The sequence below is a fragment of the Pseudophryne corroboree genome, chromosome 5, assembly GCF_028390025.1.
Source record: "Pseudophryne corroboree isolate aPseCor3 chromosome 5, aPseCor3.hap2, whole genome shotgun sequence".
Classification (NCBI taxonomy): domain Eukaryota; kingdom Metazoa; phylum Chordata; class Amphibia; order Anura; family Myobatrachidae; genus Pseudophryne; species Pseudophryne corroboree.
In genome coordinates, this window is record NC_086448.1 from 421,615,007 (window position 1) to 421,641,403 (window position 26,397).

At 48.0% G+C, this 26,397-nt stretch overlaps 1 protein-coding gene across 1 annotated transcript in view; it reads right to left on the bottom strand.

Moving 5' to 3' along the window:
• Window positions 1-12,089: 12,089 nt before the first annotated feature.
• Window positions 12,090-26,397, bottom strand: part of ANKS6 (ankyrin repeat and sterile alpha motif domain containing 6) — a 255,254-nt gene continuing 240,946 nt past the window's right edge. The window contains exon 16 of the mRNA XM_063922805.1: window positions 12,090-12,514. Within this exon, the coding sequence (XP_063778875.1) occupies window positions 12,465-12,514 (50 nt within the window). The 3' untranslated portion in view covers window positions 12,090-12,464. The remainder of the gene's footprint in view (window positions 12,515-26,397) is intronic.

Genomic DNA, 26,397 nt, shown 5'->3' on the forward strand with positions numbered 1-26,397 from the left:
AATCTCAATATCATGATTATTAGTGATTGGGAAGATGTGATTTATTTTGTTAAAACATTTTGACAAAATAGTGAGTCTTTTTCTTGAAATAAATACATGGTATAGTGTTTGTATTAGTTTTGTCACATTTGCTTGTCTCACAAAACATTAGCTGTGCTGTTACTGTCTAGTAAGTGTGTAAAGCTGGTTACACACTAGCCAATTTGATTTGGTTGAGCAGCTGCATTTCAGTAGGCAATGAGTGAATGGTAACTGATCAGCCGGCAGCATTCATTTTCCGACCAGCTTTACGAGGACAGTGATAATTGTGTGGTCTGTCTAAGGCACTATTTGTTTTGAGGTGACACTTGTGACAGTACAGTGTTTATCATTTCAGATTTCAAAAGCCTGGTATAAGCCCCCAAAAACAAAAACCATCTGTGTCTGGAGTTTTTCTTTCTTCAACCATTTTTAATCATAGTTTTCATGACATTCTTGTGGATGCCTTCTATGAGAAATATCACACATCCATGACTGCTTAATCAGGGACGTGCAGGCAGGGGAGGCAGTGCCTCCCCTGTCATAATCATTAAAATAATATAAAAGAAATACTTATGACACAGATTCTGTGTCATAAGTATATGCATTAGGCTTTATATTATTTTAATGATCTTGGGCTCTATATATTCTTTATAAATGAGTTTAGGAGGCACCGCTGTCGGTGCCTCCCACTGTCAGTGTAAAGGGAAGGAAGCGGGGAGGCGGGACAAAGAATTGGGCAGTAAAAGCCCATTAGAAAATGCAGCTGAAGCGGCACTTAGTGGAAGTGCCGCTTCGACAGGGGAGTGACAGGGGCGTGCTTTCAACCCATAGCACGCCCCTGTAAGAGTGACCAGCAGCGGCAGCGGTGGAGCAAGAAGCCCGGAATCAGCAGAGCGGGAGGGGAGCTGTCCCGGAGCGCAAGTCTCTGTCCCGGCACTGCAAGTGGTGTGAGCGAGGCGCGCCTTCTCCTTGTCCCTCCGCCGCCGTCGTCCGTGAGTCCCGCCGCCGCCGTCGTCCGTGAGTCCCGCCGCCGCCGTCCCTTCTCAGCCCCAGAGAGCAGCTTCCTGCTGCCGCCGGCTATCTTCTGCTCTAAAGGGCTCCGGAGCGTCGCCGCAGCTGTCCTGTGGATGGTGGATCGTGGCCCCCCCCAAGGTGAGTAACACACACTCACTCACTCTCACTCTCTCTCTCACTCACTCTCACTCACTCTCTCACACTCTCTCACTCACTCTCACTCTCTCACTGTATTGTATAAGAAAAATAAAAAAGGGGACTTCTGCCGCAATGTGTAAAAAACAGGGACACTGTCTGCCGTAATGTGTAAAAAACAAGGACGCTGGCTGCCGTAATGTGTAAAAAATGGGGACACTGTCTGCCGTAATGTGTAAAAAACGGGGACGCTGTCTGCCGTAATGTGTAAAAAACGGGGACGCTGTCTGCCGTAATGTGTAAAAACGGGACGTTGTCTGCCGTAATGTGTAAAAACGGGACGATGTCTGCCGTAATGTGTAAAAACAGGACGATGTCTGCCGTAATGTGTAAAAACGGGACTTTGTCTGCCGTAATGTGTAAAAAAACGGGGACTTTGGCTGCCGTAATGTGTAAAAAACGGGGACGCTGTCTGCCGTAATGTGTAAAAAACGGGGACGCTGTCTGCCGTAATGTGTAAAAACGGGACGTTGTCTGCCGTAATGTGTAAAAAAGGGGACGTTGTCTGCCGTAATGTGTAAAAAACGGGGACGCTGTCTGCCGTAATGTGTAAAAAACGGGGACGCTGTCTGCCGTAATGTGTAAAAAATGGGGACGCTGTCTGCCGTAATGTGTAAAAATGGGACGTTGTCTGCCGTAATGTGTAAAAACGGGACGATGTCTGCCGTAATGTGTAAAAACAGGACGATGTCTGCCGTAATGTGTAAAAACGGGACTTTGTCTGCCGTAATGTGTAAAAAACGGGGACTTTGGCTGCCGTAACGTGTAAAAAACGGGGATGCTGTCTGCCGTAATGTGTAAAAAAACGGGGACGCTGTCTGCAGTAATGTGTAAAAACGGGACGTTGTCTGCCGTAATGTGTAAAAAAGGGGATGTTGTCTGCCGTAATGTGTAAAAAACGGGGACGCTGTCTGCCGTAATGTGTAAAAAACGGGGACGCTGTCTGCAGTAATGTGTAAAAACGGGACGTTGTCTGCCGTAATGTGTAAAAAACGGGACGTTGTCTGCCGTAATGTGTAAAAAACGGGGACGCTGTCTGCCGTAATGTGTAAAAAACGGGGACGCTGTCTGCCGTAATGTGTAAAAACGGGACGTTGTCTGCCGTAATGTGTAAAAAACGGGGACGTTGTCTGCCGTAATGTGTAAAAACGGGACGTTGTCTGCCGTAATGTGTAAAAAACGGGGACGCTGTCTGCCGTAATGTGTAAAAACGGGACGTTGTCTGCCGTAATGTGTAAAAACGGGGACGCTGTCTGCCGTAATGTGTAAAAAACGGGGACGCTGTCTGCCGTAATGTGTAAAAAACGGGACGTTGTCTGCCGTAATGTGTAAAAAAGGGGAATCTGTCTGCCGTAATGTGTAAATTGGGGTACGGTCTCCTGTAAGGTATAAAAAGGGGTACCTAACTCTGATCCCAAATCTTCCAACTATTTCAACTCAAGGGCTACCTAAAACACATATTTGTAAAAAATAAATAAATGTTTAAATAAAAAAAATAGAAGTAGGCAGGCACTGTCAGCCTACTTCCATGACATCACAAGTGGCGGTAAGGTTCATCGCCGGACTTTGCGGATCATTATGGCTGCAGTGCCTCACCAGCCAATGACCTCACCGCACGCCACTGTGCTTAATGAATGTAGCTATTTGAACATTGCTACAATCAATGGGGCAGACGTATGAAGTGTCGCTATGTGCTTTCTGCACATAGCACACGCTAAGTGCTGCAGTCCCCGCCTCACTGTAATGTGGCTCTCGGATGGGTTTTAAGGAAGGCACAGAGCGCATACTAAAAAAGTATGCCGCGCTGTAGGTGATGCATGCCTAATGTATTAACGCTGAGGTGGCTCTTCAATGTACGATAATCCCCCTCTGTCACATCGCCAGGTCGGGGCTGGCACTGTAGCTACTTCGTTGTGTGTTTTTTTGTTTTATAACTTTATTGGCTGGACACAGAGTCACTGGGGCTCCTCTGTGCATGCGCCAGGTCACACGGCATGTTCACTGGGAAGGCGCCACATGCGTGCTGCCATGTTTGCCTCAGGTCCCTGGAGTTCTTACAGATGAATCACGCATGCACAGGGTGACAGTCATGGGGTCCACTGGGTAGGATGATTACTGCGCATGCGCGGGACAACAGCACACAGCAAATCTGCAGAGGATGCAGAACCCCCAGAGAGGGAGACATCCATATTCGGTATAAACAAAGGGTTAATATTCATACATTAGGGTGATGTGTGTGAGCATATAATCGTGATAAAATGGTGATAATGCCAAACGTTACATAAAGCCCCCCCACCTGCTTATCTGTTACCTACTTGGCTGTTGTATAGCAAACCAAAGACATTCCTAGTATACGCAAGCATACCTGGCCAATAAAGCGGATTCTGAAAGTTATGGCCATAATAATACATCTGCTCCAATGTGTATTTATATTTAATCGCAACTTTTTACAAACTATCATAGGACCTTTTTTTACTGTTTACCAGCTGTACTATTAGAATTGGTTTTGGAGAAAGTTGTTGTGTGTTACTATTTTTTTTGAATAGAGTAATTTTTTATTCAACAGTATAAATAATGATACAGACATTTCAGTGTACACTAGGAAGCATATTCATTGTTACACGTTATACTGAGACATGGTTGTCTCCAAGAATATTCATATATAAAATACATTTCCCTTATTGCTGTTCCTGTGTATAGTTCCCACATAATACATAGTGTCTGAGGTCTGTAACCAAATTATAATTCTCATACTTAACCATTTAGATATTTACTCCCCAAACCTTTATTGTAATTACTCCGTCTAACAGGCCAAGTGTAGCCCAAAACCCCTCTACCCCAAAACAAACCCCCAGAAACAAACTCAAATCTAGTCATCCCATGGTGTGCATGGTGCGGTGCGACAGCTAAATAGTGAACAATCTACTTTTAAGGAGAGGTATAGGTCCGGCTCGGCGCCCCCGGGCCCAAATGATCTACCGTGGCGGCAGTCGGCGCCCTCTAAATCTGAAGGGCGAGGGATGAGTACGTGGAATTAATCCAAGGGGACCATATCTTCTCGTACTTGGCAAGGGCATTATATTTCATATATACATATCGTTCTTTTAAGAGGGTATCGTTTACTAAACCCATGAAGGCAGGTACCGTGAGAGGCCGTGGGGCCATCCACGCCCGCGCAATACACACCTTAGCCAGAGCGCACATACTGCGGGCATACATGCCCCCCCAGCGGGACCCAGAATCGGGACCACCCACCCTCAAAATACAGAATCTCGGAGTCAGTAAGCCTCTCGGTATCCCCATATGTTCCAGAATCGACCCGACCCCTGCCCAGAACGTCTGCAGCAACGGGCATTCCCATGCAAGATGCCAGAATGTGCCTCCGGCAGCCCCGCACTTAGGACAAACATCAACGCTATCGGTCCTAAATTTGGCCAGCCTGCTTGGCGTCATGTATGATCTATGCAGAATGAAGAGCTGTATCTGTTGAAACCGCAGCGATTTGGTGACCTGACTCGGGTTACACAGAGCGTCCTCCCAGTCCTCCCCGTCTATGGGACCCAGATCGCACTCCCAGCTCTCCCGAAGATTCGAGAGTGGGTCTGCATGTAGTGTTTGAATAAGGTACGAGTAGGTGAAGGAGATCACCTTGACTCGACCCAGTGAGAGTAGAAATGTTTTAATGGGGAAGGGGAGGAGTGCTGGGGGAGAATGTCCGAATTGTGCCTGCAAGGCGTGCCTGAGCTGTAAGAATCTGTAAAAGTGAAAGTTCGGAAGTCCAAACTCCTCTTTTAACTGCTGAAATGATTTCAATGCGCCATCGTTATATAGTTGAGACATTGAATTTATCGAGTACGGAGCCCACACCTCCCCGCCCTCAAGAGACCCCAGCTCACTGAGCACTGTGGAGTGCCACAGAGGGGTATCCGGGTCCATACCCACATACCCAAGCAGGCTCCTCAACGCTAGCCATATCTTCATAGCCTGAAAAACAATAGGGGGTGAGAATCTAGAAGGTTTTCCCCCAACCAGGACCTGCGCCGGGGAGAGATCTGGGTAATAGCACCTAAGGAACGCCCAGCCCAGTCCAGCCTCCTCCCCTCCCCGGAGCCAAATACCGATATGTGATAATTGAGCGGCGTAGTAATACAATTGGAAGTGGGGCAAGGCCAAGCCGCCGTCCCTTTTTTGTCTGGTAAGAGTGGATAGTTTTATTCTAGATCTTTTATTGGCCCATATCAAGGACGTTATGACACTGTTTAATTTCCTGAAAAAGGCTGGAAAGATGTATACGGGGGACTGCAAGAGAACATACAGTAGTTTAGGCAGAACTACCATTTTGACGAGGCCGACCCTACCCGTCACTGTCAGCGGGAGCTTGCACCAAGCTCTTGACTTGCGCACAAATGTCTGAACCAGAGGATCAAGGTTTAAGGGCACAAAGTCTGATGGATCGTTGGTTACTAGGATCCCGAGCTACTTAAACTGGGCTGTCCAACGCAGTGGTAGGGATATTTTCAGGGCCGGGGGGGGGGGAGCCTATAACGGGCATAATAAATGATTTGGACCAGTTTATGCGGAGACCTGAAAACCCACCAAAGATCTCTATGACCCGCAACACATTGGGCATATCCACCGCGTAGTCTCGGAGGAATAACAACAAGTCGTCCGCATATAGGGCTATTTTATCAGTGCATGAACCCGTATCAATTCCCCCAATGTCCGGGTGCGACCTAATCAAACAGGCCAGGGGCTCGATGGCTATGGCAAACAGGGCGGGAGAGAGGGGGCAACCCTGTTGGGTGCCCCGTGTCAAAGGGAAGGAGGAGGAGATGTAGCCGTTCACCAAGACCCTGGCGCGTGGATCCTGGTATAACAATTTGATCCATTGTATAAAGTTAGGGCCAAAGCCCATGATCCTCATGACTCCCCACAGGTATGGCCACTCAACGCTATCGAATACCTTGGCCGCATCCAGAGAGACCACAGCCGCGTCCGAGGGGAAGTCATGAGGAGCTTGCAAAATAGTTTACAGCCTGCGCAAATTGATAGATGTGGATTTCCCAGGCATGAAGCCGGTTTGATCCGGATGGATTATGGATTCAATGACTAGATTGAGCCGGACCGCGAGGATTTTCGCCAGGATCTTGGCATCGGTGGGAATGAGGGAAATCGGCCTGTAAGACTCCAAAAGTTTAGGGTCCTTACCAGGTTTTGGGAGCATTATAAGAATAGCCTCGGACATTGAGGGAGGAAGGCAGTTAGCGGCAAGCATATCAACATATGTAGCAAGCAGCTGAGGACCAAAGAATTTAATGTATTGTTTATACAGTTCCGTGGGAATACCGTCACTACCCGGGGATTTACCATTAGGTGACATCTCCACCGCCGACGTCACCTCTTCCAGAGTCAGAGGCGCGTCCAAAGCGTCCCTAGCCTCAGGGGAAAGTTTAGAAAGGGGTATATTTGTCAGGTACAAGTCTAAATCCTCCATGGAGCATGTCAGCTGACTATCATAGACCTCCTTAAAGTAAAGGAGGAACATCTGTGCAATGTCTGGGGTGTTATCTACCGTGGAACCGTCGGGGCCAAGCAGCTGCGCTACCGTGGTCCCAGGTCGGTCGTAGTGCACTAAATGGGCCAGCAAGCTACCTGGTCTGTCCGCCTGCATGTATATATTAGTGGCCCTAAACAAAAGGGAACGTGCATTTTTGTCTGAAAGATGAGCCAGCCAGGCCTCCTGAGCTATCAGCCAGCGGGCCTTCAGCGCGGGGGTGCCCTCAGTCAGGTATCGTGTCTCCAAGTCCCTACACTCAGTCTCAAGCTGTCTTTCCGTCGTCCTACGAGCTACCTTGCAGGCAGCAATTTTACCAATTAAAGTACCACGCAAGTACGCCTTGAATGCATCCCAAACTACTGGGATCGGTGCCGTGCCCATATTATCCGCAAAAAATCCCTCCCACGTGGGCGCTAAATCCGGGCAATCGCCCACCTGGGCCAACCAAGATGGATGCAACCTCCAGTATGACTGTCCCTTCTGACAGTCCCCATCCAAGGACAGCACCAGGGGCGAGTGGTCGGATACCCCCCGTGCCTCGTAATGAACATCCGCCACGCCCGGCAGAAGCTCAGGCGAGACCAGGGCCAGGTCGATTCTGGAAAAGGAGCCATGTGTACCAGAAAAGCAGGAGTATTGCCTAAGCGTAGGATACCGAGGCCTCCAGACATCTACCCACTGCATACTATCCAGGAAGTCTGCAAATTTAGATCTAGGTGAAATCGAGTCGCCCCCTGCCCCTTGATCCCGAGGAGATTTCCATCTGTCCAAGGAGGCGTCCAACACATTGTTGAAGTCCCCCAGGCAGATGACAGGGGTGTGGGGGGAGGAAGCAACAAATGAGGCGGCCTTCTGCAGGACATCATATGAAAACGGGGGGGGAACATATACGGACAACAGGAAAAAGTTACGTGAGTACAGTTTACATTCTAGGAACACGTATCTACCATATGGATCTGTTTTTACCCTGATCATCTCGAACTGTACCGTCCTCTTTATCATTACCGACACCCCTCGGGAATAAGAGGAGTGTGAGGAATGGTACGCCCATCCCACCCAAGGCCTGCGGAGTGACAACAGCCTGTTCCCTTCCAAATGTGTTTCGCTTAGACAAATGATATCTGGGCCATATTTCTTGATCATTTGAAATACTAAGGATCTCTTAACTTTGTTGTTGATGCCCCGGACGTTCCACGCCAAGATTTTTAAGGGAGGCATGTCGGCCAAGGTATCAACAGGGGCACAGCGCTCCTAAACACCAGAAGGCAGAGAGGAAATACCATCATCAATGCCCTCCGGGCAACCGCCCGCCCACCCGACGTTCCGTTCACGTAGTCACATCTTCCGCAGGCCCCGGACCCCGAGCCGAACCCCATAAAACAGTGCAACCCCACCGCACCTTCTGATTGACAATTATGTAGACTTCTTGAAATCAAAACACATAACAGAAAAACTGCTGAGAGGCCAACAGCGGCCCTCAAACATCCCCCCACCCCGTATACCTCCCCGAACTGTGGCATACCCATATCCCTAACCAAACTCTAGCCCTGGAGATCCCAAAGCCTACGGCGGCTCTGTACCAGGCGCACAGATCAAAAACAACCCCAATACAAAAAAAACCTGTATACTTTATATCGCTTCTCAGCAAAGTCCAGAATCACTAAACCAGAGGGAGCTCCCTGGATTCATACTGGCGGATTGCAGGCCCACTGAGGAGGGTATCCTGGTATCAGTCTGGTGCCAGCTGGCGGACCCCAGGAGCATATCTGTCCAACCATGAAGCCGCCTCCCTCGGCGAGCTGAAGAATTTGGTCTCCCCGTCAGCCACCACACGCAACCTGGAGGGGAACAGCATCGAGTAAGGTAGGTTCAGGTCACGAAGACGTCTCTTAATGGGAAGAAACTGGGCCCGGTCCTTCTGAACGTCCGCTGCAAAGTCCGGAAATGCCGATACCCGGACTCCATTCCGGAGCAGGGGGCCCTTCACGCGTCCCAGGCGCAGGACAGAGTCCCGGTCCTTATAGTGCAGGAACTTTGCTATAAACGTTCGTGGCGGGGCGCCTGGGGGCAAAGGCCGGAAGGGCACCCGGTGAGCCCGCTCCACCGCAAACTGAGAGGTAAAGGATTCAACGCCATACGCCTCTTTCAGCCAGGCCTCCAGGAAATCCTCGGGGTGTGCCCCCTCTTCCTTTTCAGGTAGGCCCACGAATCTCACGTTATTTCTGCGGAGCCTGCCCTCCATGTCCAGGAGTTTGCTTTGCAATGTCGTGACTTGTTGTGTAACTGCAGATACTGAGCGCTGCAAAGGGCCGCTGAGGTCCTCCAGGTTGGAGACCCTCGTCTCAGTTTCGCCCACCCTCTCCCGCACTCGCTGGACGTCCTGTCGCAGCAGTGATAAATCACACTGCACCTTCTCCATTTTGTCCGACAGACGTTGTTCACTAGCCGCTATGGCCTCCAAGACCTGCTGGATGGAGGGAGCAGATGGCTATACATTCACCCCTGAGTCGGCCCCGGCCGGGGGATCCATTCTGGCAGAGGGGGAGGGCTTGGGAGATGAGTGTGTCGGCTGGGGTGCAGGCTGTCGAGCGTATTTCTCCAATTTAGCCGCGGCCGCACTCTGGCCGCCCCTCACCATCGTATCAAGGCCCAGCAATACTCAGAGTCCCAGTATTCAGTGTCGAGGAGTATAACAGTGGGTGATGGATGCAATAGCACCTGCCCACCAGGGACCAGGAGATCCAGTTGTAATATTGAAAGGAGAAGGGGGGACCAGGAGGATCCAATTGTATATATATGTTTAGTATATGATAGTCCAGCAAAAGGCAGGGCAACAGGAACCAGCACAACGCATCCAGGCCAGTTCAATTTTCATATACACTGCACCATGCAGTGAGGAGAGACACAGGAAGCTGCAGGCAAGATGGCCGCCCAGCACACTAATTCCCCCCTCCTCACTCCCTACATCAGTCTTCTGGGGAGCTGGATTGCGTCTGTGTGGAGGTCTGGGGGTGCAGGAGTGGGGTGCCGCAGGCCGCTGTGGCAGTCTCGGGCGCGCGACCGGCGGAGCTTCCAAAATCGAGGCCGGGGATTTGTTTGCGGCCCGGAGTCCGGGCGGCCGCTGGCGCGAGCCGGGAGCGCTCGCACAGGTCCTCGGACGGTGTCCACCGCCTCCCCAGTGCCGCTTGACGAGGTATGAGCCGAGGGAAGGTCACAGAGAGAGCCCCAGGATAGATTCAGGATTGATATCCAGGGAGCTCCTCTGTCCTGCTTCCTAGTCCCTTGCCGCCGTGGCCACGCCCCTCGTTGTGTGTTACTATTTATGAGCAATTGTTGAAATTCATTACTTCTGGGAGAATATACTGTATTGTTAATATTATATTTTATTTCTTAATTTTTATTACAAACTATTTGTACTGTTTCTATGAATGTTTGTAGCACTTCCTTTGTGCGAGGAGCGGCATTCCTCACTATATTATAGCACTGGCACATTAACTTGTTATTACATTACACGGGAGGTCTGAATAGCGCTAGGATCTTTTCTTTGTACTCCAAATTTCCAGATCTCTACCTATTTTTCCTTATCAAATGTTGCATGGTTATATACATAACATGAAGGCGAACAAGACTAAGTAAAACAAAGCTGAAACTGTAATTAGGGCGCTTAAAAAGTGGGAACGCTATTCCTGATCCTGATCAAATTTCCTTGTAAATGGGGAAAAAACCTTTGGGTGAATCTAGACTGTCCACTGGGCAAAGGTACAGCCTCACTAGTAGATAGTACTCACCTTGGCTTGAATGCAGATGTCAACATTGTGAAGACTTAAATGTTTGTAGGATGTGGGCAAAATGAATTAGTCCTGTTACGTTAAGGTGACAGCGCCTGCTGCATTTATTCTGTGGTGTCTTCACTTTTACATGGAGCACCACTGCCTCAATACTGCATCACTGCCTATATTACACTACCTCACCTGCCACAAAGCATTGCAGTGACCACCATGCAATGTAGGGAACATCAGTGACTAATATAAACGAGAGTACTTTAGATGGACTTATTATATAATTCTCTCAATATGTAACCCCCTCCTCAAAACCATTAGCTGCTTCTGCATAATCATAACCCCCATTCTATATACTTAGCCCCTTTATAATCATTACCTTTAAATAATGTACATTAACTCCTAATTGCATCCCTTCGGGGGAATTCTATTTCACCATCCGTGCTAATTAATTGGCACCAGATGAAGTAATTCAATTGTTGCTCCAATTGGGCATGAATGACGCAGATGCACACATTACTGCTCGCAGCCTCATGAGGTTCCAATCAGAAATGTGCAAAAAGTCCAGGGTTTGGGCGCACTATCTTTAGATGGGTTTAGCCACTTTATGCAGCTACACCCTGTCTATTCGGGTGTGAGAAACATAATAATTAATGGGCACTCAAACCAATTTACTTGCTCCGTGGGGTACCCATTAAATAGCATGGGAATTATTCCCATGAAAGCCATTATTCTTAATATTCTACTGTAGTTCCGCAGTACTTTTATAGTGTTGCATTTATACTGAAAGAGGACCCCCCCCCCCCACCAGTGTTTATTAAATAAATGGCAGCTCATTAGAGAAAGTGAGCTATCAGACCATTTTTATTTGCAGAACACCTTTTATATTTTATGTGACTGAATAAATGAAGGATTTTATTTTGATGACTGATCCTCTTTTTAAAATCCCAAAATATTCTTGGTACATAAAATACCCCAGGTTACAGGTTTCCAGAAAAATGGTCTTCTGTAACCATGTCGCTGTAAATGTTGGCATCAGAATGTTGACAGGGGCCAGGCTGACATCCTCACACTGTCGCCATGTGAAATGTTGCCATGCTGAGGAAGTGACTGTTAAAGAACCGCCAGGACCCAGATGATGCAGGAGCCACCTCCGAGAGAGGGTAAGAAGCCACTAGACCACCAGGAATGGTTTATTGACCGTTCCTCATGTCGACTTAGGCGGGTAGACATGATGACTGTTGACAAGTCATACCACACCCCCTATATAGTTATCCATAGAGTAGTTGGGTACAGGGCATATTATGATATGTATTGCATTATTGGAGTACATTGTGATATACTGTATTATTGGAGTACATTGTGATATAATGTATCTAACTTTTTATTCTTATTTTTTTACGGTCAAGAGAGCAGTTTTTTAATATATTATAAATGCTGATATAAAATGGTAAAATATGTAAGTGGGCATATCATACGACTAAACGTTGTTGCAGATAAAAAACTGAATACATTACAAAAAATTCAGTTGATCTTGAGGTTTTTATTTTCAAACAATCTATCATGACCTCAGTTTAGAATGATTGTATTAAGGTTTGATAGGAAAATATTAACATCTCGCAAATGTAATTAAATCACACTTCCATGCAATTTTCTTTTCTTGGTCATTAAGGAATCTTCTGATAGGCACAATTCTTTCCTCTTGTCTTCTGTTTGAGGCTGATTGCCTTTAATGTTCCATGTGGTGCTCAATTATTTTATTATATAACAGTGATGAGGTGAAGCAAGCTTCAGAATCTGTATGCGCCATCTGTGACAAGACCATGGCATCTACAAGCAGTTTAGAAACCTGTTTCGGCTCACTGGGATTATAGATCTTCTCACCAGGACAGCCAATGCTACCTTTTGTTAGAAATAGGTGCTTTTGGTTTTGTACAGACAGAGGGAGCTATATTGAAAAAGGAGACAATAGAGTACATAAGTTTATATCTAAATACATTCCAGATATAACAATTTTATATTTGTAACATTCACTGATCTTAAATAGCATCATAAACAATACTGGTAGTGGCTGAGAAGCCCATATATTTTAATGTGTGTAATAATGAGGTATCCAATTAGGGAACATTTTCATATAAATACTTCAGTACTTGACAAATGTGGATAAACGGTAAATAGAACCAGACAGACAAGTAGTAAGGGGGCTACCAATACCAAGCTTACAATGCATAGGGAAATAGGAATTTGACACGTGGTTACATACTGCCAGATCCAGCAGACAGGGTTATCACATTACCATCTGGTAACTGCTAGTGTGAGTGAGAGGCAGAGTGGAGGTGTCCTGTTGGGATATATTTTAAGACCAGGGAAGCAATGCACATTAGGACAATTTGCATGTTAGAATATGATTACTTACAGTCACCAAATGCAAGTACTGACAGAATACAGCAGCAGAAAGTTTTACAAGGAAAACTAGGCCTTACATTTATAGATGTAGTTTTGAAAGTTTGGTTAAGGGAAAGTACGTAAGAAGTAATTGAAATAGTTATTGTTGGAGATTATTAGATCATTAGTAAAGTTATTACACTTGTGTCATGTGAGTAAATACTGGAAAGGTTTCTTAGATGTATGTAACAGGATTCACATACTGGATGTTGGGAACAAGAAATCTTCTGAATTGATTAGTGGAAATATAATGTTGTTATTGCCATTTTTGAAAGACTGAAGTAGTGATAGCGTGAAAATATCCAAGGGTAAACATTCTTCAATGCAGGCCAACAAAGATGGTGAATTAGATTACCGGGCGGAAGTACAAGCCGGGACTTATTTCTTGTTACTTTCTGGTAACTGTTACTGTACTTATCTGTACACAAAGTTGCACTGTTATATGCTGTTCTCCATATGTGTGAATAATGAGGGAAAACTAGAGTTATCAGATATTACAGATGTTGTTAGTTCAGACTGAGATGAGCATAGGAGACATCAAGTGAAGACTATGTCCCACTAGGACAGTGGTTCCCAACTTCGGTCCTCAAGTACTCCCAACAGTTCATGTTTTCCAGGTCTACTCACAGGATTGCAAGTAAAATAATTAGCTCCGTGGGCCTTTTAAAATGTGTCAGTGAGTAATGAATACACCTGTGCACCTGCTGGGTTACCTGGAAAACATGAACTGTTTGGGGTACTTGAGGACCGAGGTTGGGAACCACTGAGCTAGGGGACAGAGGGGGTCATTCCGAGTTGATCGTAGCTGTGCTAAATTTGGCACAGCTACGATCATCTTCCCTAACATGTGGGGGGGGGACACGCTCAGCACAAGGCTAGTCTGCCCCGCATGTCAGTCCGGCCCTACTGATTGCCGTGCTGCCGTTCACTGCTGATCGGTCAGCACGGCAGGAACCCCCCCCCCTCCAGCGGCTGCAGACAATAGCAGCCGCTGGGGAGTGTAAATTAACCCCTTGCAAAAGGTCTGAACTTCTGGCAACATTGCCAACTTTTTCTAAAAGAAGATTGAGAGAGCTGAAATCTGGACCCTAATGGAACCCAGACGTAAGCCCTTATCCACACCAGCCTGCAGGAAATGTCAGAAACGTCCCAAGTGGATTTCAGCAGGTGCGTACGTGCGTTCCTCACACCAAGAAACATATCTTCTCCAGATATGATGATAGTGTTTTGACGTCACAGGTTTTCTGGCCTGAACCATGGTTGCAATAACCTTCTTGGAAAGGCCCTTGTGAGCTAGGATCTTCCGCTCAACTTCCAAGCCGTCAAACGAAGTCGCCGTAAGTCCGGGTAGACGAACGGTTATTGTTGCAGAAGATCTTTTCTGATTGGCAGAGGCCAATGGTCTTTGACAGACATGTCCAGAAGATACGCGTCCCATGCCCTCCGAGGCCAATATGAGGCAATCAGATTTGCCTGGACTCCCTGATTCGCTTGAGCAACCTCAGCAGCAACGGAATCGGAGGAATCACCAGCCGTTAAGGCCAAGGCAACTTCAGTGCATCCACTGTCCTTGCATGAGGGTCCCTGGTTCGTGAGCAATACCAGTGAAGCTTTTTGTTGAGTAGAGAAGCCATCATATCTATTTGTGGGCAGCTCCACCGGTCGATGATCTGCTGAAACAACTGATGGAGACCCCAATCTCCCGGGTGGAAATCGTGACAACTCAGGAAGTCCGCTTTACAGTTGTCCACCCCCGGAATGAAGATAGCGGACATTGCTCTTGTGTTTCTTTCTGCCCAGAGAAGTATCTTTGACACCTCTTGCATGCAGGCTCTGCTTTTTGTCCCTCCTTGTCGATTTATGTGAACCACCGCCGTGGCGTTTTCCGACTGCACTTGGATCGCCCGATCCCTAAGCACAGGCGATGCCTGAAGCAGAGCATTGTAGATCGCCTGAAGTTCCAGAATGTTGATTCTGCACAAGTCCCACCTGGAGCCTACTCAGCGGCTCCTGTTCCTGGGAATGTTTCTGGATACTGTGGCTCAGAAAGTGTTCCTCCCAGAGGAAAAAGCAAGCAGATGGTCCAACTGGTGCTACGGCCTACTCTGATATCCATCCATCTTTGCATAAAATTGTTGGGAGAGATGGTAGCCTCATACGAGGCCATCCAATATGGAAGGTTCCATGCCAGAACATTTAAATTGGATCTCCTGAACAAATGGTCTGGATCACATCTTCATATGCACTGGAAAATACGATTGAATCCTCCTCACGAAAGATGGGATTTTGAGAGGATGGCACCTCTGGCTCTTGATCTAAGCCTTGTAGTCCGAAAGGACTTGGTAGACGGCACCGGGTAGGAACGCCTAGCCGGCGTGGCCCCAGAGGGGAGAAACGTTGATTTTCCTGCAGTAACCTTAGAAATCCACGTATCCAACTCAACCCCGAATAGCCCCTCCCCTGAGAAAGGAAGAGACTTCACACTGCACTTGGAATCTGCGTCCGCTACCCACTGACGCAGCCACAGGGCTCTGCGCGCCAACATTGCCATGGCAGTAGTCCTAGCATTAATAGCACCAATTTCCTTGAGAGAATCACACAGAACGCGTGCAGTGTCTTGAATGTGTTTTAAGAGGGTTACTGTAGTGACCAGGGGCATATCCCCAGCAAGGCCCTCTTGAATTTGAGTCGCCCAAGTATGGATGGCGTGTGTCACTCAACATCCGGCAAGCACAGGTCTTTGTGATACACCAGCCACTGTGTAAATAGACTTCAGTGTAGTTTCTATCTTCCTATCCCCAGGATCCTTTAGTGTAAAGGAGCCAGGAGCTGGTAGTAGACCACCTTTTTTGAGAGGCGGGAGACTGATATGTCTTCGGCTGGGGATTCTTCCCAATTTTTCGTACCTTCAGGTGTCAATGGGAAAGTGTGTAAAAACCGTTTTGTAACCTGATATTTTTTATCAGGATTTTTCCAGGCTTGCTTAAATATGTCATCTAATTCCGGAGAATCAGGGAAAGTGACACAGAGTTTTTTCTGTGCTAGGAAAAAACGACTGCGGTGGTGCAGCATCTTCTAAAGGGATTTTTAATACATCCCTGATAGCAAGAATGAGGGGCACAATACCCTGGGCAGAAGTGGAATCCTCTGTATTAGGTTCTAATTACTCCCCCTCCTACAGTACTTTTTCCTCAGATTCCGAGAGTAAATCAGGCAGCCCACATTTAAGTGGCCCTGAACTAGGGAGGGGGAGTTGTTTGTCATCTGCCTTAGCAGCCAGGTCTGCGACAGTCTGCTGCAGCTGTTGTGTCTTCTGAGTATTTGCAGTGAGTTGTGATGACATATCTGCCATCATAGACTTTATGGCACCGAGCCAGGATGGCTCTTGACCTTTCCCACCAATCTCCTCACTAACTTGTGAAGACTGACTGCATTGTTCATATGATAGGTAACCAGATATAGAGGGGAGTATCTGGTGTGACATACAATTGGTGTTTGACCATGTTTACAGTAAACAGACACACACACACAAGGTACAATAGCATGCCTGCCCTTACTGTATGTGCGAAGGAATCTTAGAGTGAGAGAGGGACAGCACACCCAAGCCGGTCAGACTCAGTAAATCTGCAGTATATATATATATATATATATTATATGTGTGTGTCTATGTTCAAGATGGTTAAAACTTCTGCACCTTCGGCGCTTTAAGGTGATTCTGTGCTATTGCTCAGATGTATGTTCTTATATATGCGTACCGGATTTCGAAGAGGTAATAGCCTGGTTATATTTGCACTTTGGCACCTTACTCATTTAATGTGTGATTGCACAAGTCACTATATTCAACGTAAAAGTACATGGTACTGATACATCCCTCCTCTTCCATTGTGTGTAATAATGCACCTGACAAGTACGTCCGCACATTGACAAGGGATAGAGGAAGGACTTCCAAGAAAGAAATAACTACGGGCTATTACCTCTTGGAAATCCGGTACGTATACAGGTTGAGTATTCCTTATCCAAAATGCTTGGGACCAGAGGAATTTTGGATATCGGATTTTTCCGTATTTTGGAATAATTGCATACCATAATCAGATATCATGGAGATGGGACCTAAATCTAAGCACAGAATACATTGTTACATATACACCTTATACACACAGCCTGTAGGTAATTTTAGCCAATATTTTTTATAACTTTGTGCATTAAACAAAGTGTGTCTACATTCACACAATTCATTTAAGTTTCATATACACCTTATGCAAACAGCCTGAAGGTCATTAAAGCACTGAAGGCGCAGAAGTTTTATCAATTTTGAACATTCATCCTTGTACTGTACTTACAGAAATATAAGTCATCTGAAAACTTTTGCTGCCACTCTATTTGGGGTGCAAGAACTTTAAATTTATAAATGTTTCTAAATATTTATATAATATACTATAATAAGATTTTACTCACCGGTAAATCTATTTCTCGTAGTCCGTAGTGGATGCTGGGAACTCCGTAAGGACCATGGGGAATAGCGGCTCCGCGGGAGACTGGGCACAACTAAAGAAAGCTTTAGGACTACCTGGTGTGCACTGGCTCCTCCCACTATGACCCTCCTCCAGACCTCAGTTAGGATACTGTGCCCGGAAGAGCTGACACAGTAAGGAAGGATTTTGAATCCCGGGTAAGACTCATACCAGCCACACCAATCACACCGTATTACTCGTGATATTATACCCAGTTAACAGTATGAAATATAACTGAGCCTCACTAACAGATGGCTCATAACAATAACCCTTTAGTTAGGCAATAACTATATACAAGTATTGCAGACAATCCGCACTTGGGATGGGCGCCCAGCATCCACTACGGACTACGAGAAATAGATTTACCGGTGAGTAAAATCTTATTTTCTCTGACGTCCTAGTGGATGCTGGGAACTCCGTAAGGACCATGGTGATTATACCAAAGCTCCCAAACGGGCGGGAGAGTGCGGATGACTCTGCAGCACCGAATGAGCAAACTCAAGGTCCTCCTCAGCCAGGGTATCAAACTTGCAGACTTTTTCAAAATTGTTTGAACCCGACCAAGTAACAGCTCGGCAAAGTTGTAAAGCCGAGACCCCTCGGGCAGCCGCCCAAGAAGAGCCCACTTTCCTCGTGGAATGGGCTTTTACAGATTTAGGGTGCGGCAGTCCAGCCGCAGAATGTGCAAGTTGAATCGTGCTACAGATCCAGCGAGCAATAGTCTGCTTAGAAGCAGGAGCACCCAGCTTGTTGGGTGCATACAGGATAAATAGCGAGTCAGTTTTCCTGACTCCAGCCGTCCTGGAAACATCTATTTTCAGGCCCCTGACTACGTCCAGTAACTTGGAGTCCTCCAAGTCCCACGTAGCCGCAGGCACCACAATAGGTTGGTTCACATGAAAAGCTGATACCACCTTAGGAAGGAATTGGGAACGAGTCCTCAATTCCGCCCTATCCATATGAAAATCAGATAAGGGCTTTTGCATGACAAAACCGCCAATTCTGATACACGCCTGGCCGACGCCAAGGCCAACCGCATGACCACTTTCCACGTGAGGTATTTTAGCTCTACGGATTTAAGTGGCTCAACCCAATGCGACTTCAGGAAATCCAACACCACGTTGAGATCCCACGGTGCCACTAGAGGCACACACGGGGGCTGAATATGCAGCACACCCTTAACAAAAGTCTGAACTTCAGGCAGTGAAGCCAGTTCTTTTTGGAAGAAAATGTACAGAGCCGAAATCTGGTCCTTAACGTAACCCAATTTTAGGCCCGTAGTCACTCCTGACTGTAGGAAGTGCCGAAATCGACCCAGTTGAAATAACTCCATTGGGGCCTTCCTGGCCTCACACCAAGCAACATATTTTTGCCATATGCGGTGATAATATTTTGCGATCACATCTTTCCTAGCCTTAATCAGCGTAGGAATGACTTCCTCCGGAATGCCTTTTTCCTTTAGGATCCGGTGTTCAACCGCCATGCCGTCAAACACAGCCGTGGTAAGTCTTGGAACAGGCAGGGCCCCTGCTGCAGCAGGTCCTGTCTGAGCGGCAGAGGCCATGGGTCCTCTGAGATCATTTCTTGAAGTTCTGGGTACCAAGCTCTTCTTGGCCAATCCGGAACCACGAGTATAGTTCAAACTCCTCTCCTTCTTAGTATTCTCAATACCTTGGGTATGAGAAGCAAAGGAAGGAACACATACACCGACTGGTACACCCACGGTGTTACCAGAGCGTCCACAGCTATCGCCTGAGGGTCCCTTGACCTGGCGCAATATCTTTTTAGCTTTTTGTTGAGGCGTGATGCCATCACGTCACCTGTGGCCTTTCTCAACGGTGTACAATCATTTTGAAGACTTCTGGATGAAGTCCCCACTCTCCCGGGTGGAGGTCGTGCCTGCTGAGAAAGTCTGCTTCCCAGTTGTCCACTCCGGGAATGAACACTGCTGACAGTGCTAACACATGATTTTCCGCCCATCGGAAAATCCTTGTGGCATCTGCCATCACCATCCTGCTTCTTGTGCCACCCTGCTGGTTTACATGGGCGACCGCCGTGATGTTGTCTGACTGGATCAGCACCGGCTGGTGTTGAAGCAGGGGTCTAGCCTGACTTAGGGCATTGTGAATGGCCCTTAGTCCCAGAATATTTATGTGTAGGGAAGTCTCCTGACTTGACCATAGTCCTTGGAAGTTTCTTCCCTGTGTGACTGCCCCCCAGCCTCGAAGGCTGGCATCCGTGGTCACCAGGACCCAGTCCTGTATGCCGAAACTGCGGCCCTCTAGAAGATGAGCACTCTGCAGCCACCACAACAGCGACACCCAGGCCCTTGGAGACAATGTTATCAGCCGATGCATCTGAAGATGCGACCCGGACCTCTTGTCCAACAGATCCCACTGGAAGATCCTTGCCTGGAACCTGCCGAATGGAATTTCTTCGTAAGAAGCTACCATCTTTTCCAGGACTCGCGTGCATTGATGCACCGACACCTGTATTTGTATTAGGAGGTCTCTGACTAGAGATGACAACTCCTTGGCCTTCTCCTCCGGGAGAAACCCTTTTTTCTTGTTCTGTGTCCAGAACCATACCCAGGAACAGTAGACGCGTCGTAGGAACCAGCTGCGACTTTGGACTATTCAGAATCCAGCCGTGCTGTTGTAGTACTTCCCGAGATAGTGCTACTCCGACGAACAACTGCTCCCTGGACCTCGCCTTTATAAGGAGATCGTCCAAGTACGGGATAATTATAACTCCCTTTTTTCGAAGGAGTGTCATCATTTCGGCCATTACCTTGGTAAAAACCCTCGGTGCCGGGGACAGACCAACGGCAACGTCTGGAATTGGTAATGACAGTCCTGTACCACAATTTTGAGGTACTCCTGGTGAGGAGGGTAAATGGGGACATGCAGGTAAGCATCCTTGATGTCCAGTGATACCATGTAATCCCCTTCGTCCAGGCTTGCAATAACCGCCCTGAGCGATTCCATTTTGAACTTGAACCTTCGTATATAAGTGTTCAAGGATTTAAATTTTAGAATGGGTCTCACCGAACCGCCTGGTTTCGGTACCACAAACATTGTGGAATAGTAACCCCGGCCTTGTTGAAGGAGGGGTACCTTGATTATCACCTGCTGGGAGTACAGCTTGTGAATTGCCGCCAGTACTACCTCTCCTTGAGGGCAGCAGGCAAGGCTGATTTGAGGTAACGGCGAGGGGGAGTCGCCTCGAACTCCAGCTTGTATCCCTGTGATACTACTTGCAGAACCCAGGGATCCACCAGTGAGCGAGCCCACTGGTCGCTGAAGTTCCAGAGACCTGGCTCCACCTGTGGAGCCCCAGCGTCATGCGGTGGACGATTTTTGATCCTGGGAACTGGCTGTCTGGTGCAGCTTTTTCCCTCTTCCCTTGTCTCTGTGCAGAAAGGAAGCGCCTTTGACCCGCTTACTTTTCTGAAGCCGAAAGGACTGTACCTTATAATACGGTGCTTTCTTAGGCTGTGAGGAAACTCGAGGTAAATTTTTTCCCTCCCAGCTGTTGCTGTGGATACGAGGTCCCAGAGACCATCCCCAAACAATTCCTCACCCTTATAAGGCAGAATCTTCATGTGCCTTCTAAAGTCAGCATCGCCTGTCCACTGCCAGGTCCCTAATACCCTCCTGGCAGAATGGACATTGCATTAATTTTGGATGCCAGTCGGCAAATATCCCTCTGTGCATCCCTCATATATAAGACGACGTCTTTAATATGCTCTATGGTTAGCAAATAGTATCCCTGTCCTGACAGGGTAATAGACTACGCTGCAGCAGCACTATCCATGCTGAGGCAATTGCAGATCTCAGTATAGTACCTGAGTGTGTATATACAGACTTCAGGATAGCCCCTGCTTTTTATCAGCAGGCTCCTTCAAAGTGGCCGTATCCTAAGACGGCAGTGCCACCTTTTTTGACAAAAGTGTGAGCGCCTTATCCACCCTAGGGGATATCTCCCAACGTGACCTATCCTCTGGCGGGAAAGGGTACGCCATCAGTAACTTTTTATAAATTACCAGTTTCTTATCGGGGGAACCCACGCTTCTTCACACACTTCATTCACTCATCTGATGGGGGAACAAAACACTGGCTGCTTTTTCTCCCCAAACATAAAACTCCTTTTTTGTGGTACCTGGGTTAATGTCAGAAATGTGTAACACATTTATTTTTATTGCCGAGATCATGCAACGGATGTTCCTAGTGGATTGTGTATATGTCTCAACCTCGTCGACACTGGAGTCCGACTCCGTGTCGACATCTGTGTCTGCCATCTGAGGTAGCGGGCGTTTTTGAGCCCCTGATGGCCTTTGAGACGCCTGGGCAGGCGCGGGCTGAGAAGCCGGCTGTCCCACAGCTGTTACGTCATCCAGCCTTTTATGTAAGGAGTTGACACTGTCGGTTAATACCTTTCACCTATCCATCCACTCTGGTGTCGACATCACATTTATCGGCATCTGCTCCGCCTCCACATAAGCCTCCTCATCAACCATGTCGACACAACCGTACCGACACACCGCACACACACAGGGAATGCTCTGACTGAGGACAGGACCCCACAAAGTCCTTTGGGGAGACAGAGAGAGAGTATGCCAGCACACACCAGAGCGCTATATAATGCAGGGATTCACACTACCCACAGTGATTTCTCTGACGTCCTAGTGGATGCTGGGAACTCCGTAAGGACCATGGGGAATAGCGGGCTCCGAAGGAGGCTGGGCACTCTAGAAAGATTTCAGACTACCTGGTGTGCACTGGCTCCTCCCACTATGACCCTCCTCCAAGCCTAAGTTAGAATTCGTGCCCGGCCGAGGTTGGATGCACACTAGGGGCTCTCCTGAGCTCTTAGAAAGAATAGACTTAGGTTTTTTATTTTCAGTGAGACCTGCTGGCAACAGGCTCACTGCAGCGAGGGACTAAGGGGAGAAGAAGCGAACTCGCCTGCTTGCAGCCGGATTGGGCTTCTTAGGCTACTGGACACCATTAGCTCCAGAGGGATCGACCGCAGGCCCAGTCCTTGGTGTTCGGTCCCGGAGCCGCGCCGCCGTCCCCCTTACAGAGCCAGAAGCAAGAAGATGGTCCGGAAAATCGGCGGCATGAAGACTCTGTCTTCACCAAGGTAGCGCACAGCACTGCAGCTGTGCGCCATTGCTCCTCTCACACTTCACACTCCGGTCACTGAGGGTGCAGGGCGCTGGGGGGGGGGGGGGGGGGGCCCTGAGGCAGCAATAATAACACCTTGGCTGGCTAAAATACCTCAATATATAACCCCAGAGGCTATATATGAGGTAAATACCCCTGCCAGAATTCCATAAAAAGCGGGAGAATAGGCCGCGAAAAAGGGGCGGAGCCTATCTCCTCAGCACACTGGCGCCATTTTTCCCTCACAGCTCGGCTGGAAGGAAGCTCCCTGGCTCTTCCCTGCAATATACAGTAACAGTAAGAGGGAAAAGAGAGGGGGGGCATTAAATTTGGCAGTATATATACATATATTATATGAAAAGCAGCTATTAGGGACATAACTCAGTTAGTCCCTGTATATATATAGCGCTCTGGTGTGTGCTGGCATACTCTCACTCTGTCCCCCCAAAGGGCTTTTTGTGGGTCCTGTCCTCTGTTGAGATTCCCTGTGTGTGTGGGGTGTGTCGGTACGGCTGTGTCGACATGTTTGATGAGGATAATGAGGTGGAGGCGGAGCAGATGCATTTTGAAGGGACGTCACCCCCTGCGGGGCAGACACCCAAGTGGATGAACTTATGGAAAGAAATGAGTGCACGTATAGATTCTTTACATAAGAAATTTGACGACATGCCAAATGTGGGACAGCCGGGATCTCAGCTCGTGCCTGTCCAGGTGCCTCAGGGGTCGTCAGGGGCTCTAAAACGCCCGCTACCTCAGTTTGCAGACCCGGATGTCGACACGGATACTGATAACAGTGTCGACGACGATGAGTCAAACCTAATGCCTGTCAGGGCCATTCACTGCATGATTGAGGCAATGAAAGAGGTGTTAAACATTTCTGATTTACATCCAGGTACCACAAAAAAGGGTATTATGTTTGGGGAGAAAAAACTACCCGTAGTTTTTCCCCCATCAGATGAACTAAATGCAGTGTGTGAAGAAGCGTGGCTTTTCCCTGATAAAAAATTTGTAATTCCTAAGAAGGTACTAATGGCGTTCCCTTTCCCGCCAGAGGATAGGTCACGTTGGGAAACACCACCTAAGGTGGATAAAGCACTCACACGTTTGTCAAAAAAGGTGGCACTACCCTCTCAGGATACGGCCGCCCTTAAGGAGCCTGCTGATAGAAAGCAGGAGGCAATCCTGAAGTCTGTATACACACACTCAGGCATTATACTTAGACCAGCTATTGCGTCAGCTTGGATGTGCAGTGCTGCCGCTGCATGGTCAGAAAAACTGTCAGAAAATATTGACACACTAGACAGAGACACTATTCTGCTAACGATTGACCATATAAAAGATTCAGTCTTATATATGAGAGATGCACAGAGGGAAATTTGCCGGCTGGCATCTAAAGTAAGTGCATTGTCTATCTCTGCTAGGAGATGCTTATGGACTCGTCAGTGGACGGGAGATGCAGATTCCAAGAGGCACATGGAAGTTTTGCCTTATAAAGGGGAGGAATTATTTGGGGATGGTCTCTCCGACCTAGTTTCCACAGCAACGTCTGGGAAGTCAGCATTTTTACCCCATGTTCCCTCACAGCCTAAGAAGGCGCCATTTTATCAGGTTCAGTCCTTTCGGACCCAGAAAAGCAAGCGTGGAAAAGGAGGGTCTTTTCTGTCTAGAGGCAGAGGTAGGGGAAAAAGGCTGCAACAGACAGCAGGTTCCCAGGAACAAAAGTCCTCCCCCGCTTCCTCTTCCAAGTCCGCCGCATGACGGTGGGGCTCCACAGGTGGAGCCAGGTACGGTGGGGGCCCGCCTCAGAAATTTCAGCGATCAGTGGGCTCGCTCACAGGTGGATCCCTGGATCCTTCAAGTAGTATCTCTGGGATACATGCTGGAATTCGAGGCGGCTCCACCCCACCGGTTCCTAAAATCTGCCTTGCCGATTGCTCCCTCAGACAGGGAGGCGGTGCTAGCGGCAATTCACAAGCTGTATTCCCAGCAGGTGATAATCAAGGTACCCCTACTTCAACAAGGCCGGGGTTACTATTCCACACTATTTGTGGTACCGAAGCCGGACGGTTCGGTGAGACCCATTTTAAATTTGAAATCCTTGAACATGTACATAAAAAAATTCAAGTTCAAGATGGAATCGCTCAGGGCGGTTATTGCAAGCCTGGACGAGGGGGATTACATGGTTTCCCTGGACATCAAGGATGCTTACCTGCATGTCCCCATTTACCATCCTCACCAGGAGTACCTCAGATTTGTGGTACAGGATTGCCATTACCAATTCCAGACGCTGCCGTTTGGACTCTCCACGGCACCAAGGGTATTTACCAAGGTTAGGGCGGAAATGATGATACTGCTTCGAAGAAAGGGAGTTTTAATTATCCTGTACTTGGACGATCTCCTAATAAAGGCACGGTCCAAAGAACGGTTGTTGGTGGGAGTAGCACTATCTCAGGAAGTGCTGAACCAGCACGGCTGGATTCTGAATATCCAAAAGTCACAGCTGGTCCCGACGACACGTCTACTGTTCCTGGGGATGATTCTGGACACAGTCCAGAAAAAAGTGTTTCTCCCGGAGGAGAAAGCCAGGGAGTTGTCTTCTCTAGTCAGAGACCTCCTGAAACCAAAACAGGTATCGGTGCATCACTGCACGCGGGTCTTGGGAAAGATGGTAGCTTCTTACGAAGCAATTCCATTCGGCAGGTTCCATGCCAGAATCTTTCAGTGGGACCTGTTGGACAAGTGGTCCGGATCGCATCTTCAGATGCATCGCTTGATAACCCTGTCTGCAAGAACCAGGGTGTCTCTTCTGTGGTGGCTGCAGAGTGCTCATCTTCTGGAGGGTCGCAGATTCGGCATTCAGGACTGGGTCCTGGTGACCACGGATGCCAGCCTGCGAGGCTGGGGGGCAGTCACAAAGGGAAGAAACTTCCAAGGACTATGGACAAGTCAGGAGACTTCCCTTCACATACATATTCTGGAACTAAGGGCCATCTACAATGCCCTAAGTCAAGCAAAATCCCTGCTCCTACACCAGCCGGTGCTGATCCAGTCAGACAACATCACGGCAGTCGCCCATGTGAATCGACAGGGCGGCACAAGAAGCAGGATGGCAATGACAGAAGCCACAAGAATTCTCCGATGGGCGGAAAATCATGTACTAGCACTGTCAGCAGTGTTCATTCCGGGAGTGGACAACTGGTAAGCAGACTTCCTCAGCAGACACGACCTCCACCCGGGAGAGTGGGGACTTCATCCAGAAGTCTTCCAAATGATTGTACATCAGTGGGGTCGTCCACAGGTGGACATGATGGCGTCCCGCCTAAACAAAAAACTAGAGAGGTATTGCGCCAGGTCAAGAGACCCTCAAGCGATAGCTGTGGACGCTCTGGTGACACCGTGGGTGTACCAGTCAGTTTATGTGTTCCCTCCGCTGCCTCTCATACCAAAGGTATTGAGAATAATAAGAAAGCGAGGAGTAAACACAATTCTCGTGGTTCCGGATTGGCCAAGAAGAACATGGTACCCGGAACTTCAAGAGATGATCTCAGAGGACCCGTGGCCTCTGCCGCTAAGACAAGACCTGCTAAAGCAGGGGCCCTGTCTGTTCCAAGACTTACCGCGGCTGCGTTTGACGGCATGGCGGTTGAACGCCGGATCCTGAAAGAAAAGGGCATTCCGGAGGAAGTCATTCCTACGCTTATTAAAGC